The 19,920-nt window shown below is 42.6% G+C and overlaps 1 protein-coding gene across 2 annotated transcripts; it reads right to left on the bottom strand.

The window, feature by feature from the left end:
* Positions 1 to 2,910: 2,910 nt before the first annotated feature.
* ZGRF1 (zinc finger GRF-type containing 1) lies at positions 2,911 to 19,856 on the bottom strand. Of its 2 annotated transcripts, XM_030948127.1 has the most exons (27): positions 19,756 to 19,856; positions 18,576 to 18,691; positions 18,387 to 18,467; positions 18,216 to 18,272; positions 17,581 to 17,766; positions 16,481 to 17,158; positions 13,993 to 14,091; positions 13,132 to 13,237; positions 12,951 to 13,051; positions 12,598 to 12,742; positions 11,122 to 11,783; positions 9,932 to 10,070; positions 9,363 to 9,547; positions 9,058 to 9,245; positions 8,431 to 8,570; positions 8,207 to 8,353; positions 7,505 to 7,619; positions 7,140 to 7,396; positions 6,503 to 6,662; positions 5,837 to 5,914; positions 5,560 to 5,707; positions 5,162 to 5,289; positions 4,777 to 4,900; positions 4,347 to 4,523; positions 4,097 to 4,231; positions 3,736 to 3,997; positions 2,911 to 3,328 (listed from the first exon to the last, which is right to left on the bottom strand). In XM_030948127.1, the coding sequence occupies exons 2-27, from the start codon at positions 18,594 to 18,596 to the stop codon at positions 3,213 to 3,215; spliced, it is 4,635 nt and encodes a 1,544-aa protein (XP_030803987.1). In that variant the 5' UTR covers positions 18,597 to 18,691; positions 19,756 to 19,856; the 3' UTR covers positions 2,911 to 3,212. The 2 variants fall into 2 exon arrangements, with proteins under 2 accessions (XP_030803987.1, XP_030803988.1); XM_030948128.1 differs by lacking the exon at positions 18,387 to 18,467.
* Between the last annotated feature and the right edge of the window lie 64 nt (positions 19,857 to 19,920).

The raw sequence follows: 19,920 nt of genomic DNA, 5'->3' as shown, positions 1-19,920 counted from the left end.
GTGGGGGAGAGGGGGAGACCTTCAGAAGGGCTTTGTTTGCTGTAAGAAGATTGAACTCTGAGGCGACCCAATAGCCCTAAAAGTTTAGGGTCTGTGTTGCTGAGAGACCTTTGGGCACAGCCCATCCACACGTCGACCTCACAAGTTGAGAGCCAGCCTTAATGGCCAGCCTGCCTCAGGTGAACAGGGGCATGACATCCCAGGAAATGTGGGGACAAAGCTGTGGGGACAGGGTGGCCTGACCCCTCCCAGCTCTGCCTCCCTCATACCCTGCAGTGTCCTGAGAGTTCAGGGTCCTAGGGCTGCCCACACACACCAGGGTGTCCTGATCCCTGTGGTGTCCAGCACCCACAAACCTTGAGAGTGGGGTGGTTCTGCTCTTAAATGGGGTGTGAGAATATGTCCCCACACAGCAGAGTACTGGGGTGCTCTGCAGAGGGAAGCGATCAAATTTGCTGGGGTGTGTATCCCCCACATCCTGATCCACATTCTTCCCATGTACTCTGCAGCAAGCAGTGCCCCATGGAGGGACAGGATGAGGAGCAGTCCCCCAACTCCCAAGCTGTATTAGCACATGTGGGGTTTGTTCTGGGATCAAGGCGAGGAGGAGTCCCCCAACAAGCGCTGTCCCGGCATCTTTCCCTGCTCCCCCCAGCCCGGCCCTCATCGGGGGCCAATTGTTCCCGGTGGATTTGCATGGCAGGTGCAGGCCTGCGGAGCGATTTTGCAGTGCTGGCCCCCCGCCCCACCAAGAGGGTTTGCCTCCCCCCCCTTGTGAAAAAAGGCTGCCGGTGCCTTCCTTTCCCATGAAGAAGAGAAGAAGCTTGACGATCGCGTGAACACGCTTCAGTTTTCTTATTCTTTTCTATAGATGTGGGGAAAAGAACAGCCGATTGTGTGAAAAACCCAGTGCCTGCAAAAAGGGACATTGGCCATCCAGGCGAAGGTGCGCAAGGGAGAGCACTAATCGCTGAACCAGGAGACAAATACGATTACCAGCTCCGAGCCTTGAGTCAGAAAGTCTCATAGACTTTAAGATGTTAATCCCCAACATAATCCTTCCTTTGGCGTGTAGGAATAGTGCAGCCACAAGAGTTGTTTTGTTATTTATATTGGCGTTTAATAAAACTCAGCCAGTGGTGAATGGGCTGCCCACTCTCCAATGGTAATTAATTCCCTATTTCAGTGACCCAATTGTGCTGGGATAGAGCAGTGGGACAGTCCCACTGCCCCAACCCGCCTTTGTGCAGCTACACGGCTCTCGTGCTTCAACAGCTATGGAAACTCATTCTTTTGATGTCATTCAATGAGTTTTCCTTGGGCATCTTCTAAACTTCAAGGACCCTTTTCTTTCTCGAACGCCTGAAAAGCAGGACTAGCTTGACCACCTCTGTAGAATTTAATGGTTTGGTGAAAGGGCCTTTTGGGGGGCAGGGGGGGTGGGGGCTGGTTTGTGTAAGGAAAGAGAGAAAGAAAATTTGGCAGCCTGGCTGTCAAACCGGGGGATAGCCAAACCTGGGTGTGCCAAACTCGCTCAACTCCTAATTTATCCAGGTCTAAAAAGTCACTTTTCCTTACTCAAAATACTCAGGGGCTTCTCTTAGTCAAGGCATTTCTAGATGGGATCTGCCAGTGAGCAATAACTGTGTTATGGAGGTGAGTAAAGACATGAATGGTGTTTCAAGAAGGAAGTTCCATCGAGAAAAGCAAAAGCACCTCAGTATTTTTGCCCAGAAGGGGAAGAATACCAGATACCTGTAACAGGTTATTGGTATAAGTGTGTCTGCAGGTTTATACTTTTTGTCTGTGTGGTGAGGTGGCTGAAAGCAAACACGTGAAGAACATGGAGCTGCCCCAGTCCGGGCAGCCTCCTCTATGTCTTTATACACACTTCCAAAAAAAAAAAAAACCCTTCGCAAGTCACAAACAATTCAGGATTGAACTAAGAAAACACAGAGTGAACCATATGGCCGGGGTGGCTCGAGTTGGCTGCATTTTCCCTCAGACAAAGAAGGGATTGAGAGTTGAAGGAAAGGAGAAAAAAACCCAACTTTCCGGCTGATGAAGCTGTTGTCTGGAGGCAATGATCCCAAATCTCAAGGCTTTATTCCAGGCTCCGACTGAGACGTGATATGTCATATGATTAGCATCTTTCATATTTACAAGAGTAGTGCAGGCTGCCAGTCTTTAGAGAAAGGCGAGAGAAAGAAGGGGCATATGCTGAAATGGATTTAGCATTTGAAAGAGAGAAAAGAGAACGGATAAATACACTTAAACGAGGATTTAGTTTTACTCCCGTTGAGTTCTAATGGCTTGTTGATTGAGATTTTAGGGAGCCGGGACAGAGGTGTCAGCAGTAATTTAAAAGCGCCTTTCAGCCCTCCCCCGGCGGAAGGAGCCGGTGCTGCCCCCTCAGGGCGGAGCGGTGCTGCGGCAGTAGTGGCGTGCTGGCGGGAGAGGCGCATCACCGCCCGGGCGGCTCCCTCCGCCGGGCGCGCGGCGCCATCTGGCGGCGGCGGAACCGCGGGAGCCCTGAAGGGACCGGGAAAACCGGGAAGCAGAGCGGGAATGCCCAGTGAATCGGGCACCACTGCAGCACTGCTCACAAACGCCGTCCAGCCCAGCCTCGAACACGTACAGGCATGGCACAGCTCCTCTGCGCAACCTGTGCCAGTGCCTCACTGGTACTCCCATGGAAGAATTTATCCCCAATATGCCAACCCATTGCCCCTCCTCCTGTCGCTCCCTGCCCTTGTGACAAGTCTCTCTCCAGCTCTCTTGGAGCCCTCAGAGGCCCTGGATGGTGCTTAAGATGTTTCCAAAAGCAGCAGAAGGGGCCTTTTAATTGTTATAGCCAAGCTCTTCCGGGATGTCACCTACCTGTAAATATGAGAGGTGACAGAATTGTTCTAAAATACCACAGTGTTTTAATCTGAAGAACAGTGAAATACCATTAATATCATTAACTACACACTGTAAGCATTAAAGGGTTTCATTTTTCAAGCAGAAAAAGTCACTCTATTTATGGTTATCAACCAAATAAATTCACTTTAATAATTTTTAGTCTTACGACCACAAGGTCAAACAGAAGTATCAGTGCAGTAAGAGCCAAACAAAAATACCCCACATTAAATAAATACTAGATTACAAATTACCAGAGCTATTGCTATAGACAAGCAATTAAGATTTTGTTCATAAAATCAACACATATTTTATTTTTCCTTTTTCTTGCGCTGTTTTTCTTCCTCCCAGTTCTCCAAGTAAGACTTGAGAATGTCATTTAGCTGCTGCTCACACTGGCTTGCATGTTGTAAGCCATTTTCCCATCCTAGAAGCAGCAATAAACAAGGTAATTACATCTCTCTCTACAGCATCCATCACGGAATCAGCCCCTGGCAGTGCCAACATCGATTTCCCCAAGAGTATTGACTGGCTGTGATATTTCTGCTTGGAAAATGGCTCTGTGGAGTTCAGTCACCAAGATGCTTTATTTGATGTCAGCCAAGCAGGTAAAGTTGTAAGCTGTAAATGTGCAACTTGCACATTCTTGCAATATATTAGATTTTGAGTGTAATATTAAACATTGGAGTTTATATGTAACGGATATAGTGGTTGCTCTAGTGTACATACCATATATGTTATATATTATTATAAACATTGTAAGGTGTATTATACATAGTCTAATTAAAGATAATGAGGTGCAGGTTTCAAAAACCCCAGCAAAGAAGCTCTTACCTCTGCAGTGGTGAATTACTCTCCCCCACAGCCTGTTCCTGCTCAGACAGGGCAGACTCCCCACAATCAGCAGGTGCCTCTTGGCCCTCGTTAGTGCCACATTCATCCTCCTCTCCGAGTCTATGAACCCAAAGTGCCTGGTCCTGACACAGGACAGCACAATGATCTCCCTCTCAGCACCTTGGAATGCATCCACCGTGGACACCTGCACAGGCTTGACCTCAAAAGCCTCGGAGTGAACCCCACTGAGCAAATTCTGGATCTGGGGGCAAAGAAACAGGGAAGGGCGTGAGTTTGGCTACTCAGAGTACATTTAAGAGAAAGGCTTTATTGATTTTTGTTACTGATTTATGACACAAACCTTAAACATTTGTGATTTATAAAGGGTAATCACGCCAATATCAGCTCCTTCTATTCCACTTGCAATCAGAGACTGGATGAGTTTGACTGTAAAATGAGCTTCTGCCATGTTGTAAAAGCTGTTGTCTCTTTCAATCTGGGAAGAGGTAAAAAGATTCCCAAATTAGCTCTCACCAAAAATGTAAAAAGAAATGGAATGGAGATAAAATGACAATATTGACTGGTTACATAAGCAGTGCTGAGGAACTCACCTGCTCCATGCCATGGACGCTGTAAAAGCAGAGTGTCGGCAGCCACTCCAAGAGAGGAGCCCTGTCCCCCTGGGAGATGCCATCGATGAGGTGCCCGCCGTAGAAGAGCTCGTTGGCGATGGCACTGAGGGCAGGGTGACAGCGGTACTGTGTCCGGAGAACAATGGGCTCGTGTCCCTGAAGGACAAGGACACACACATTAGGGCTGGGATGGAGCTGGAAGCAAGCTGGGCTAGTGGAACCTGTCCCTGTCTGTGGTGGGGGTGACCTCAGAGGTCCCTTCCAACCCAAACCATTCTGTGATTTTAAGATATTTTGCAGTGCTGAAACCCTGATCCTCTGACACCTGGACCAGAATTCCCCATGTGACCTCAGGGGAGTTACAGTTCTGCTCTCCACCTTTGCCAAAGGTGCCTTCAGCAGCACCTACCATTAAGCAGAGTCGGTCAAAGAGGGTCTGCTCCAATCCCTGCTCATGAACACTCTCAGACCCTTGGATAGTTGGTGGCAGTTGCTTGGGGTCTCCAACAAGGACGAGCTTTTCACACTGAAACCTAAATAAGAATGTGAAAAAAACAGTGTTCTAAAAAGGATGTTAAAGTGTTCATAACCAAAGCGTGTGCTTGTTTCTGTATCACACTGCTTCCCATCGGCCTCCTTCCTCCATCCCAGTTTAATAACACCTAAGGATAGGCCTCAATTTGAAATCCCTCCTCTTGCTGCTAGGGTGTTCCTGTGCTCACAAAGGTGTGGAGTGTGGCACTGCTGGGAGCTGGTTATTCTGCTGAGGCCCCTCAGGTACAGGAGGGCTGTACCTGGCGATGGGGAGCAGGGAGGCAGGCTCAGTCATCTGGCTGCACTCATCCAGCACCACCACAGGAAACCTGAGTGCCTTCAGGCAGGGGAAGGGGCAGGCAGCACACGTCACTCCAACCACCTTTACCTGCCAGCAGCAAGGAGAAAACAGGCAGGCAAAAAGTTAAAAAAATTTCATAGTTCATCTCTGTGCAGCACCTAACTAGAGCAGGAGAATACAGCTAAATTTATTTCTAGGAACAGGACACTAAGCTATACCTGCGCAATCAAACCTAAAGTTCACTTTAAATTTCAAAACTAGGAGTTTTGAATTATAAATTCTGAATTTCCATGTGCTCACCCCCGTGGATAAGACACAGCAAATCCCTGCCTTCCCATCCCATCTCTTGGACTGTACCTGTTGCAGAATAGTTTTATTGGTCCCCAGTTTATGCTGCTCAATGCTCTTCCTGACATAGATTTTCTCAGTTGGAGTCAAATCTTCTTTCAACAGAGCAAGCAGCTCTTTCAGCTGCTCATTTTCATTTCCTGAGCCTGCATGTAAACTTCAAAGAAGATTTTGTAACATACATTGCAGTAACTGAAAATAGCAGTGCTTGGAAAAATAACCACACTTTATAACAATGTATTAACCTACCCCAAATTGCTTCAGATCCCTCAAAGAGGTTTCTTACCTATGGGGAAGAATTGCTTTCATGATTTTCCTTACACTTCCCACTCTTATAAAATCCTCAAATCCAAGCTCGAGCAGACTTGAAAGAAAAAGAGATTATAAACATTACAGAAAGGGAAAGATGAAATCTTTAGAAAACTTTAAAAGTGGTTTCAAAAGACATATCAGAACACTCAGGAACACAAACTTCAGTGATTACTGAGATGAAGTACCTCAGTAATTCAGCAAAATCAAAATAAATTACCTCATCATGACTTAATGACTCCCCTCTCATAGTCTTCCATATATATCTTCCCTTCTTTTTTCCTTCCAAACCATGCATTTATTTCATGCTAAATTTTCACAAATCCGATCCTCTCTGCTCCTCCTTCCCCTACTGGTACATCCCAAAGATCCCTGAGCAGTACTACATTGTCCTGATGGATTTTAATAGCATATTTGATGAGAGCAGAGCCTAAAGTAGTCTTCTGTAGATGTTTTATGTAGCTTTCACTCTTTTAACTGTGCAAAAGAGCTGAGGTACAATTAAAGCCTGTGTGTGGCACTTTTTAGGGAAACAAATCAATCTTTCTGATGTGTTTTACAGGAAATACCAACACAATTACCCCTACAGTGTAAGTGCATTATTGGTTTTGGAAGAGGAACCATAAAAGCCTCAGCAACCCACCCCAGCAGGATCCTGTCCACAGCAACGTTGGTGGAAGAAGCAATGAGGACTTTCCATGGAGCTGCCCTCGGACCCTCTGTAGCTTCACTGCTTTCAAAGAGCTGTACGAGGAACAAGATAACCACAGACAGCAAGTAGCTCTTGCCAGCTCCAAAAACACCTGGGATTTTGGAAGAAAAAGCCCAAGTTACAAGTGAGAATTTCCTAGAAAGTTTGAATCAATTGCTTTAATTTCAGTTATGCTGTGACTCCTCTAAAATAATTGCATGGGCTTGCTTACACTTACAAAAACAATACATGGTTGTATTAATAAATAGGTAATACATGATAAAAAGTGGTTTTCATATGAAAAGAAAAAACTTGAAGACAATAAATAATTCTGATTTTATGTATAGGTATTTCTAGGCAAAACCTCCTATGCTTCAGTGAAATTCTGGAAAAGGCAGAATGAAAATGTAATTTAATTTAAATTTAATTTAAAGGGGCAAAAGCTCTGTGCTGACAGAATGGATGTATTAATGCCACAGTCAGTATCAGAGGGGCTGATTCTGGCATTCTATATTGATGGCATTTTCCATTAATCAACATTTGTGCAAAGCTACAACAGCAGCAAATGTCACAATTCTTGGCTGTGTACCACGTATGATTGTGATGGGGAAGCTCTGATGTTCCTCCCCTGCTTTGGGCTTTTCACAGGTCATCATCTGAGCCACGTGAATCAGTGATGCTGCTTGGTCTGGGTTCAGGGAGAACCTCTGGATAATTTCTTCAGCCACTCCCATTGCCACTTGAGAGCTCACAGGGCCAGACATCATGGAGCACTTCACACTCATGGCAGGTGGAGTGAATTTCCTTTTGTTGACTCTTTTTGTAGCATTTTCAGAATCAAAATTCCTAGGAAAACAAAAAATACTCAGAAGCTGTGATATGATACAATTTCTATCTCCTGGTTCTGATATTCCTGCACTGGACTGCTCACAGTATCCCAGGAAAATAACTCACATTTTCAGGAGATATGGGATCAGTGGTAATGTGGATGGATTGAAGTGCTCCTCCATGTTCCTTAAGGAGGCCAGCTCACCACTGGCATTACAAACCAGCAAGGCATGAACACACACTGCAAGGGCCACAGAAAAACAAAAGAAGAAAGGAGTTAATAGAGCAGAAATTGCAAATGAGCTAAAGAAATGAATTATAAAATGCCAAAAGAGTTATTAACTGATTTTATCTTTTCCATTTACAAAACAAAACAACCCCAAAGCTTTAACTTAATTCAACAGCAAACCCAAGAAACTTTTGCAGTCACAGACTTAATACATTGCTTTTTATAAAAAAATACATTTTCCAGTGAGTTGTTTGAGGTTTCTGCATTTTGTTTTTCAAGGACAGTAAAAACATATTCCTTTTACTTACACTCTGACAGTCAACTTGCATTGTATATCATATTACATAATTTACTACTTTCTTCATATTATTCTAATTTCTTCCCCACCCATTTGCAATTTGCCAGCAACTTTGCAGGTTAACTGCATTAATTAATGTATTCAAATTATATATTCAAACATACAAGGAAAAAAAATACTGTGAATTAAATCATGTGCAAGGTTTGAGAAATTCCCAAATTCTCAGCAGCTCATCCTTCATTGCTGGCTGGATTTTTCCTTAATTGTTTCCCACAGTTCTCAATGTTGCTGTGGAACTCACTGTTGGATCTCCAGTTGGAGGGACTGTAGCCTTTCAGTGGTAGCAATTCTATCTCATTGTTGGAGGATGGTCCAAAGAAAGCGCTGCTTGCAATGACAGTATCAATGGGATCAAAGTTCAGAGTCTTGGAAACAACCCAGATGTCATCTGCCAAAAACAATACAGAGTCCTCATCAGCCTCTCCCACTGCCACCCTTGAAATCTGATGTGTAAGATGTGCTCACCTTTGCTGTAGAGAGAAGAATGCTCCTTTCTGCTTAGCTTCAGGTATAATTTGGGTTTGGAGTCACCATCAAAGCTGGCAGGTGTATTCATAAATTTCTTGAACTTACTGTACCTCTGTGTTGGAATTTCAAAGGCTTTCCTGGGAAATTGTAATTAAAAAAAAAAAAAAAAAAGTATGTAAACCATCACCACATTTTGGATTCAGCACCAAAGTAAGAAACCTACACTTATCTTGACTGCAAAATCCCCTCATATCCAGCCACAATTAAATTGTTTCCTCTACAGTTAAACAGCCCAGAATAGCCTTTGAGATGACATCTGGCATTAAAATTAGAATCTTGAACAGAATAAATCAAATTCTCCTACTGAGGATTAAATGAACAAAGTTCAAATGCAACAGTTCTGACACTAAGCAATTGATCACGTTGCTGGTCAGCAGTTTTGATTCTTGCTAAAAACAAATACCATTGCTATAAAGATTTTTCCTTCGCTAATTTAGCTCTTGCATTTCTTTACAGAAAGAAATCTTTACTCTTTAAATATAGAGAAAATGTGTTAAATCCTGCTGAAGTCCCGGGCTATTGGAATACTTATAAACCTTGAATTGGCACAGCATTTGAGGATACCTCACCAAAAGCTGGCATTCCTCATAAACAGCAATCTTTTGACTCCTGAGGTATGTCCCAATACTTTTTGTGTCATGGAGCACTGCACTGGGTCTGGCTTTTGTCTGTGTGGGGTTCACATCTTCAACCCACTTGAAAAAGGAGCACTGCTCAGCTTTTGGGGCATCACAGGCATAGAACAAACGACCCTGCAAGGGAAGGGAGGGGAAAAAAAGCCCATGAGCACCAAAACCAGCAAGAAAAAAAGAGAAAGCAATGGATACTTTCACCCCCAAAGTGTAAAAACCACAAGGAATAAACAGCACCTTGTTTTGACCTTCTTTTTTAACCATCACCAGCTTAGCAGGGTGCATGTGGTTGCAGAGTGGGGCACAGCTTCCTTGGCCCTGGCTTTGCCCATCTTTCACTGCAGTGTAAAATGATATATCCACCTTGGAGAGGGCATGGTGCAGCCTCTGTGCCAACTCAAACAGCATTATGTTCAATTGCTCTTGGTGGGGAAAGGACAACAACAGAATCATTAGCACACCCTAAAAATGCTTACACAGCTACACAACATCCAAACAAATATATTTCCATTGGAAGATTTCCATCCCAAATCAAAATATTTCATCTGAGTCCTAAAAGAAACCATGTGACCTGAAAAATCCACTTATTCCAGGGGACAAAAAAAAAGGCTTAGATATCTTAAGACTGGAAAACAGCCCTGAGGTTAGAGAGTTGAACAGAAGTGTACTGTATTTTTGGCTTGCCTCTGCAATTTTGGGTATAGACTAAATATATTTCAGTAGAAATATAAAAAAAAATGAAATGCACCCTGCTGTTTCAATAGGCATTGTTTAAAATGACAGCATTTCACAGAGCAGAGACTTACCTGTCAGAGCAGCTTTAAAAACCTCCTTGTAGTGAGTGTGAGACTGAAACACAGCTGGGATGGAAATCTTTCTTTTAGGAAGATTGGTGTGTTTCACTTTATCCACAGGAGGAAAAGACAACTCAGAAATTGTTATGTCCTAAAAAGAGCCAGGAAAACAAACCATTAAAAACTGTAAGACCTTGAATGAGAAAATTGCAGATTTGTAAAAAATACTAAAAAATGCTAAAAATTTCCCTGGAGTTTGGGCTGCCATTTAGGATGCACCATGAGGTTAAAATTTGCTCCTTGCCAAACAGCTTGCATATATAATAACACAGATAATACTTCCAAAGGCTTTAGAATAAATGTTATGTAGTTCAAAATCCTGTTTTTCAGCACTAGGCATGGGGAAGGAGCACACAAACCCTATTTTCAACACCATTTTTGCACAGAAATAAATGAATTATAAGTGTCTTCATAAGCTTTTTAAGTCTGGTATATGGATTTTACACATATATATATTTGTATAAAAACACACACAATGTGTATACCCATGTATATATTAAATATATTAGTTATTTCCTTTCTCTGCTTCACACAAATACTGTACTGGACAGTTTTATAGAACCAAAAAAACTAAAAAAAAAGTGTCAACATTTTCTTCAACTCTCAAAACCATTTGACAACTTAAACTTAATTTGTGGTTGGTTTGGTTCTTCAATTTGCCCAATTTGCTCCATCTGCCTACTGATCACAAACATGTGTGCTAAATTTTTAGGTGCTTATTCAGTGCCATAACTTGACTTTGACACAACTAAAACTGAAGGAATTTATAATAATTTGAAGTCAGAGACTATGACTTGAAACAAAAATAGGTGTTGATGCCACAATTAAGAAAAATCCACAATTTCTTACCAATCAGAGATGTCAAAACAGCCCAGCAGCTTTTCTTTCATCTTCCTGCCATTGACATTTCAATTAAAAATCTAAATCTGGCACTGAATTACCTTTACAAAAGATTAGTCACAGCATGTGACTAATGTATTAAAAATACATTAAAAATTAAAAATACACCAAAAATTTAAAAATACATTTTTTGGTGTCACTATGCAATTGCACTGATAAAATCTGCAGGAAACTATATAAATGCAGCCCCTTTGGCCAGAGCACCGTGTTGATGTCAGTGTCAGTGACAGCCTGGTACACACCTGGCCCTCTCCTGTTCCGTGGCAGCTCAGGTGACTCAACACCTTTTGTGTGGCCGCAGCCAGAGGTGCCTGCCCTAAGTGCAGGGCGAGCGCATTCCCCGGTGACACCGGATCTGCCTGGCTGCTGATCGCAGCCCCGGAGCGCTCCCCGGGCCAGCTCCCGGCCGGCAACGGCGCTGCAGGGCTGGGAGCGCTCGGATCGGTGCCTCTGCTCTCTCCTGGGTCACCCGGTGGCATTCCCAGAACACTCCGGGCACAGATGTCATCCTCCTCGTCCCCTTCAGCGCTGTTTTCAGGGATCAAATCGCTCTGAGCGCTGCTTTGATACCTCAGCCACTTGCTTTGTCTGGCTTGGGCAGTCACATCAGGGAGCACTGGTGGCACTGATCCCCTTTGTCCATCTTGCGTGTACTCCCCAAACACAGAGGCGTCAGAATTCCTGTCCTGGGGGCCAGGAGCACTCCTAGGAAATGCCACTGACTGGCTGCACAGATTGCCTCCTGAAGAACCCAAAGGTTGCTGGAAATCCTCACTCTCAGAGGGGTAGAACATGGCAGGAATCTCGTGGGTGGCAGGAACAGTGACAAAGGGAGCTCGTGTTTTCATTGTGGGCTTCAGTGCTGGCAGGCTGCATTCCTGTGCATGGCTGGATTTCTCCTGGGCTGTGGGGAAAATACAGCTTACAAGCAACCTGGAGCACCCAGGGATGGCACTTTAGATGTACCAAAAGTAAGGAATTCTAAATTCTTCCTTCTACACCCTGCCTTCTAGCTGGGAAGCTCTCTGGATTGCTCTTGTGCAGTATTACACTAAATGATGGACTTTGTGTGATTCTTTTAATTGGTTTGTTTGATTTTTTAATTTCTTTGAAATTAATTTTTTAAAAATTTCTTTGAAATCTCCATATTCAGAACACATTATGTAGCCACTCTGCTTGTATAAAAGACCTACTATTAAATTAAACATGGTTGTATTTTGGAGGTCATTAATCTGATGTCACTGACATCTGCCAACTAGAAAACACTCTTTTTAACATTTGATTTTTTTCCAAAAGATAACCCACAAACCTATGAATTAACATTGAACAACGAGGATAAATAAGCTCTTACTACCAAAAAGCATCCTTTTGGCTACATTAATTATCATTAGTGATAGAGAGATAGATATAGATAGTTATAGATAGTTATAGATATAGATAGTTATAGAGAGGGTCAGAGGACAGCTGAATATGGAAGAAAACTCAAAGCAGGTAAATAAAAACATAGGGATCATTTAGAAGCTTAGCTTACAGCCTTCTTGCCCCCAAACTAGAAGCTGATTTTTCTTCATAAAATTAAATCCCTCTACTCAAGTCTCCTTCAGGAGAATATAAGTGGCTAACTGTCTGTGATGGCCCAACCCATTGTGCTTCAAGAACCCTCAGAGATTTTCAGCTAAAACACTGTGAGGCGCCAGTATAAACCTGTAAAGTCTTACTGAAGAAGAAATCTGGGAGTTGTGGTTCACTGGGTAAGATCCCATGTGTCAGGGGCTCCTGGATGTCTCCAACAGGCTCCTCATTTCCCCAAGGTGGAGAAATTGCACAGTTTGGATCAAGTGGGGAAGTCACTTCTAGTGAAATCTACAGGTGAAGAATTAACATGGCAGGTTAATTAACATGATTGAAAAAAACCCTGGTTACAGCTCTTTCATCACCATACTCTCTCTCATCATTCTAAATAATGAAGTATCTTTCAAAGTTGAGATAAAACAGCTCCAAAAAGAAGAAATTGCCACGAACACACAGGAAATAAAGCCAAAAATGTTTGGAAGAGCCAGTCAATCCCCACCTTGCCAGGCTCCCAGGCAGTCCACTGTGCTTGTCTCAGGTCAGAGGGTGGGTGTGACACTGTCCATGGTGGCACTTCAGGATGCACATCCAGTGCCAGTGCTAGGAAAAACAGAGAAGTGCTGCAGTCATGCAGAAATTCTGAGGTCAATCACTGCCCTTCTCCTTTTACTTTCACTTACGGGACTGATTTATTCCTGGCTCTTCAATAACATCAGGCTTCACTTGAAAATTCCCTTCTCTTACAATGTCAACATCATCCTTATGAAAGCTCCTGGAACCTGGAGACTTTATTAAAAATAAAAGCATAAGCAAAAACTTGGTAGAAATTAAACTGCTTATCTTTTTTTTTTCAAAGTGCAACTGATCAAAGGAGCAGAAAAAACAAAGTGACACATTATGAAGTTCTATGACAAAGGTAAGTAAAAATAATTGGTCTTTATATGACTGTAGCAGTTTAAAAATGAACTATTTTCTATCCTAAATTGACAAGATACTTTCTTGCACTAAGGTTAGTATGGATAACTGAACAAAAAAAGTTTTACCTGTCTCAAGTCATAAAGGTCATAATTCCTTGAAAAGAGGGGTGAGAAAAATGTCTCAGCTGCAAAGTCCACGTTGTCTGGGTGCTGCTGCCATCCATGCTGGGAGCATGGAGCTCTCAGCATCACCTCACTAGATGCTGACCCTTTCACTTGGTACCCTTGGAAGGCAACAGGCTGCACAGTGCATGGAATTATCACTGACAGCAAGGAAAAACTGCTCTGCAACTAGCTACAGTCAGTACAGGTACTTGTAACACATACAACAAAAATAACCTGTTGACTCTGCAGAAGAGAAACAAAAAAAATCTGTTTTTTTTCCTTGTAATTTGAGTTTTAAGCTCTCCCTGAAAACATTAGTACAGTGAACTGCACTAAAAATAACAAATTTTATTACTAAAATTTTATTAGGACTTACTGCAATATATTACAATTAGTAAAGCATTGAACTGAAATGTAGGAGAAACTGTTAATTATACTTGAGTTCCACAGCAATGGTACCTTTGGTTGCCAGTCAGATGGTGCATGGTCCCTTTGGGCTGCTGCTATTGGTACAATATATGCATCTGTCTTCTGTAATAAACTGTCCACACAGTTGGGCTGCACAGGAAAGTACCAAAAACTAATTAGTCTAACAATTTAATAACCATTTAAAGTGAAAATTTAGGCTAAGAAATGTCTTGTATTGATACAAAGGAAGCCTTTTCAGTTACAGCTTTTTTATTTGGAAGCCATCCATGACAGGATAAGAAACTATGTTTGTTTTTCAAACAGAACAGGAAAAAGAAGATTCCTAAAATCTTTCTTTAAGGTTTAGATTGATTGAAAAAGAAAAAAGGCTGTTAAGAGCATTGGATAAAAATCAATGTGAATTATCAAACACAAACAGTTTTCCCAGTGTATTTCAACCCAAATGCTAAAATTCCAAGGAAAGCCATGTATTTAAAAAGCTAGTGGGGGTGTTAAAAGATGGGGTAGGAAAGGAGAACTACCAGACATTGATGGGATATTAAACATGACTAAATACTACACTTTTCATTAAGTTTCTTGTCATACATGAGGCCTCCTGAATATTGTCAAGATGACATCTTCTATTTATTACCAGCTTCATATACAATGCCTCTAAGCAATTTATAGCTCAACTTCTATGGTTTCTAACCCAAGAATTTTATTCCAGGAGCCAGGTGGAAAATGAATTTATCTTGTACAGATAAATATATGTAGTCAAAAATTGGTTACCATCAGGGCAGGAGAATCAAAGTATGAACAGGAAGATGCCTGTAAACTTTCTGAGTAAGGCATTTCTGTAAACTCTTTTCTAGCTACAAGAGATGGAAAAGCACAGTGAGTTACAGTCAATAGTCTAGGGTTTTTAACATGAAAACATCTGAATATTTACAGGTTTTCAAACCTGCAACCCATGCACAGTTAGAATTTAACTGAATGAGAGCACACAGACTTGGAGCTCACAATGTTGCTTTAAACACTACAAATTGCACGAGGGAACCTACATAACACAGCACTCTAAAAGTATTTCTAAATGAGGAGAAATCAAACAGGTACAGACATACAGAATCCAGTTTGAAATAGAAGCTGACCTAACCTTGATCCTTCTCAAGGGGTTCAAGTGTCTCCTTAGAAGTGTCTGTTTCACAGAACATGCTGGTGTTTTCCTCCATTCTTTGCAAGCTCTCTAATGCTGTGCTATGCTGAGTCAAAGCCCTCAGAAGAGCAATATCATTCACCAAATCAGGGAATGCTGAGTAATTCTCAGCCACTGCTGTGCATTTCAGGCAATCCACCCCTATTGTCTCTCCTTGGTAGGCTTCAGGAGAAGCAGTTCTGCTGTCTCCATTTTCCAGCACAGTTTCTCCTACTGCTGTTTCCTCTGGAGATGAACAACCTCCTCCTAAAGGATCTGATTTCTGTGACAAGGCCAGCAGAGGGCTGCCTGGTTTCGTGTCACCACTCCTAGTAGCCCAGAAGTGCTCTGAGCCAACATCTGGGGATTCCATACATCCAAGCTGTGTAACTCCTTCCTCAGTCTTTTTGTCCAAGGCAGAAATTATTCTGCTGGGAGAAATATCTGTGAGACTTCCAGTGGCTTCAGACAACCTGGTTTCAGGGTGACATTCATTAACACTGGTGTCCTCAGGCAGGAGGTCAGAGTGCTGCTTTTTTACCCAGGATGTGCCATTGATGGTGAGTGCTGCACAGCCACTCAGATTGTCCTCTTCCTTTGAGTCTTCAAAACTTGACTGACTCTCACTGATCTCTTTTATGTTGTGTCCATCCCCTAGAAGTTCCACTTGGGTTCTGGTCTGGTTTGCAGCATCTTCTGCAGCTCTCCTGGCATCACTGTCACAAAGCGGGAGTGGTGGACCCCCCCTCCATCAGATTTGGAACATTTGACTTCATTTTTGCTGTGTGTCTCTACATCACAGCAAGAATGAGGCTTCAAATGAGGGCTCAAGGCAGCACCTTGTGCTACACCTCCTCCCTGGAAGCTGCCTGGGCTCCATGAAGGTGTGTCTCCCTCAGAGGATCCCTTCCCTTCTCTCTCACACACATCTTCATTGTCCATGTCATTAAAATCAAAAGCCTCCATTAGGTTAAAGCTAACCTCCATCAGTTCCCCATCAGGACTACAGCCTGTGTCCTGCGAACTGAACTCCTCCTTGACAATTCCAGCTTCAGCCAATGTCACACCCCCAGAGAGCTCTGGGTCATTAGACACTCTCTCTGAATTTTGCCCTGGATAAAGCTCACTCTGCATCTTCACAGAGCAGTTCTCCCTAAGTCTGTCAGTCCCTGAATGCTCCCTGTATCCAAAGGGATGGCTTTCAAAGGTGGTTGGACTTGCTGAAGGTGAAATGTCACCTGAGGATGGGACAAACTGACTGTCGCTCATTCTACTTACAGTGGACTCAGGTAGGAAGTAACTACTTGTGTTGCAGTCACCTTGTAAATCTTGACTTAAATAATTTACCTTTTTGTCTTGTCTGTGTCCTGTGACTTCTTCACCACAAGGCTGTTCAGCTGAATTTGGAAGTGCTAGAACATTCCAGTCCTTTGTATCATTTACATTTTCCTGCACAAAAGGCAGGTGCTGGGTATCTGGAACAAGTCCTTTGGCAGGGTCACCTGAAAGAGCAGGCAGGACAGGGCTTTTTCTGTCACATAAACCTGCATTTTGTGCTGCCTGAGCCCTGGAAAGGCAGCCTGTGGCTCCAGATGTTTGCTCTCTGTGGTGTCCTTGTGCTGGTTTGGACTTGAGCAGAGCAATGATCTGTGCTGTGCTCCTGATGTGGTGGGACACTGCCCCAGCACCAGTGTGCCCAGTGAGGAGAGGAGATTCCTGCTTCCCAACCAACTGATGGGAGTTCTGCCTCTCTGTCCCCTCCCAGCTGTCACTGAAGGGAGCAGAAAGCAGGGAGGACACAGACATTTGTTCTCTGCCATTGTCCCTGCACCCCTCTTCCTTACTGCCTGCAGAGGGATTTGTTCCTGCATCCTTCCTGCAAACCGTGGAAAACAACGGAGAACTGATGTAAAACTGGGATGGAAAACTCCCTTGGCAGCCCTTAGATGAGGGCAACACTGCTGCTTTTCCTTCATCTTCCACAGCTGGTGTTTTCTTCTCAACTTGGCGTGGCCCTCGGAACCCCTGGGAGAGAAATTGGCAATTAATCCATGTTTTGTAATCAGATGTTGAAAATGGGGCACACTGCATTCTGATCAAATGACCTGGGAATATATTCTGATCAAAACCATGAGGATTCCACAGGTGCGCAGAAACAACCTTAAGCCCTTGTGATTTTTACTGTAGGCAACAACAATCCTGCTAAACCAAATCTCCTAAATGTGGAAAAAGCACATTCTGGATTACAGCTCAAAAAAAAAAAAAAAAAAAAAAAAAAAAAAAAAGGAAGAAAAAGGGAAAAGAGGAGAAAGAAGGGAAAAGAAAAGAAAATATAAAGAAAAGGCAGGAAGAAATTCTGTATATATTTCCCATTCATGCAAATATGTGTCCCTCGTGTTTTACACTGCATATAAACATGAGACATAAAATTTGGAACAAAAACTCACCGTAAACTTCCTTTTCAAGCCAACAGGGAGATGTCTTGGGGGTAGAAGAGCAGGTTTGACACCACTTCTGTCCACTGCTGGAGTTTCTGCTTGCTTTGGCTGCTCTTCAGAGGGCTTTTCACTCACTTTGGCTGCTTCAACTGTGATTAAATATCGCTCACTTTCCAAATCATCTCCAGGAGTCACCTGGAAAAGGGAGAGCAGCAGTGTATACATAATAGTACTGTACAAGAAACAATATTACATAGTTTTGTTTTTCAAAACATACGGTCTTTTAAGCACTTGTATGTAAAAAATTCAGCTGCTTACACCTACTATATCACAGATGCCAGAAAATACTTTTATTTATACATATATTGTAAAAAGCAGTAGCACTTAGCTGCAATTATTATTTCATTTATCACTGTAATACACGCTTTTAGCACAGAGAAGAAAAATTCCATGAAAGCTTCTGGACAAACAGTAAGATCTGCTAATTAATAGAAGCTGTTCTCCCTTTCCATTATGTGCACTGTAGCAGAGTTCCATATCAGTAACTAGAAAAATTACTCTTTCAGCTACCAAACAAGTGTTTGAAATGCTGCCTGAAAGACCAACTACAAGCGGATATAAAAACAACTCTGAACAAAAGATACCTGAGATTTTATAAAAATACTCTCCAGACATTGTCCTTTATCATCAAACAAGGTAGCCTGCAAAATGAAAAATAACATTTTAAATAACCACAAATTTATTTCACAAATCAACCAGACTGCCACTGGCAGCAACAGATATTAAATCCAACAGTGTTAAATCTGAATTTTCACCTGATTTCTGCCAGTTCTAACCCTCAGAATTCCATCTTGCCACGTTTTTGATTTTTTCATTTTTTGGTGAGTGTATAACACCTGTTTTAAATATGTAAAACATTGAAAAAACAAGAAGTAAGAAAATATTCAAGTATTTCAGCAGCTACAGCCTTTAAACTTAATTGCACAGAGTTAAAAATCACTCACAGTAAATTCTTGAGAGGCCATTGCTTTGGCAACACAGACATCCAACAGGTTATTTCACAAATATCCACATCTTCCCACAGCCAGAGAGACAGGGAAATGGTCAGGATGCACCAGAGCTGTGAAGGAAAAGCGTAGACAAAAAAAAATCTTATTTTTTCTCCTCAAAAAGAAAAGATAATTAGATGCAAGACAGTATCAAACAAGTGGAGTAGAGCTGCTGTGAGCATTTTAAAGAGAAACCTCAAAAACAATCTAACAGACTGCTGTTAAAAAAGAAAAAAAATCTTTTTAATAGCTGTCAAGATATTTTCCAGCTTTTAGACAAGTTCATTCATTTAAATGAATGGCTGGCATCTCTGAATAATTCAGAATTACTTGAAATAAAATTCCAAAAGTTTATTTGCAGAAAAAAACCAAATCCAAAATAGCAGAGAAGCTGTTAGCAGAATGATTTTGTCCCAGGTGTGGAGTTGCTCATGCATGTTTAGCTCATGCAAAAAATAACTGACTTCCCGTGGAGCCAAACCTCTTTGCATACTTGAAGTTAGACTGTGAGATATTTTAAAGTAAATTTTTATGTTTATTTTGAATCTATAAATATTTAGAATTAATATTTAAGGATATTATATATATTGTTTATGGAAATACTATATAAACGCTATATTTAAATAAATATAAATATTTAGAATACTTAAGTAGATTATATATAATACATATAAAAATATTATATATAAATATTTAGAATTAATATTTAAGTATATAATATATAATATTTAGATTCAATTCTGATTTAACATTTTAATAGAAACATGTTATGTTTAATATTGATATATCAATAGATAACATGATATATATACTTTGGATGGGTGAGAAGCAGTTTATATGAGGGACAGGGGAAAGATTCGCGCTGTTTCTTATGGTTGCCACCTCCTTGTGTGCCTCACAAGGTGGAAATCCTTGGACCCGGTTTGAGGACAGTTATTCCCTGAGTTCTCACAGCAGCCGGACGGACGCGAGCCCTTGGGGAGCTCCCGGGGAACGAACGCCGCGGGCAGCGGGACCCGCCGCTGTCACCGCACAGCCAAAGGGACGCACTCCATACCATCCTCCTAGCGGGATGCCCCGAAGGACCGCAGCCCGCCACCCCTCCCGGTGTGCCGGGCGGCCGCCCCGCTCCTACCCAGCAGCTCCGGGACGGGCTCCGACAGGGGCACCGGGAACGCGACGGGGATGGCGGCGCCGGCACCGCCGCCTTTACGAACTTCCCGCCGCCGCGCCCGCGTGACGTCACCACGCCCGCGCCGCCCCGCCGGGAGGAAGTCACGTGCGCCCAGAGCCCGGCGCG

Source organism: Camarhynchus parvulus, chromosome 4, assembly GCF_901933205.1.
Source record: "Camarhynchus parvulus chromosome 4, STF_HiC, whole genome shotgun sequence".
In the NCBI taxonomy this organism is placed as follows: Eukaryota; Metazoa; Chordata; class Aves; order Passeriformes; family Thraupidae; genus Camarhynchus; species Camarhynchus parvulus.
The sequence above is the reverse complement of the archived record's forward strand: the minus strand, read 5'-3'. Positions and strand labels throughout refer to the sequence as shown.

Excerpts from the sequence above, each read along its gene's own strand:
- ZGRF1 (XM_030948127.1), bottom strand. The coding sequence starts at position 18,596 with ATGGCCTCTCAAGAATTTACT. Across the intron at positions 11,784-12,597 it reads ACTCCCAGATTTCTTCTTCA|CCCAGGAGAAATCCAGCCAT; the intron begins GTAAGACTTTAC and ends TTTTCCCCACAG. Across the intron at positions 9,548-9,931 it reads TTTTAAAGCTGCTCTGACAG|AGCAATTGAACATAATGCTG; the intron begins GTAAGTCTCTGC and ends TTCCCCACCAAG.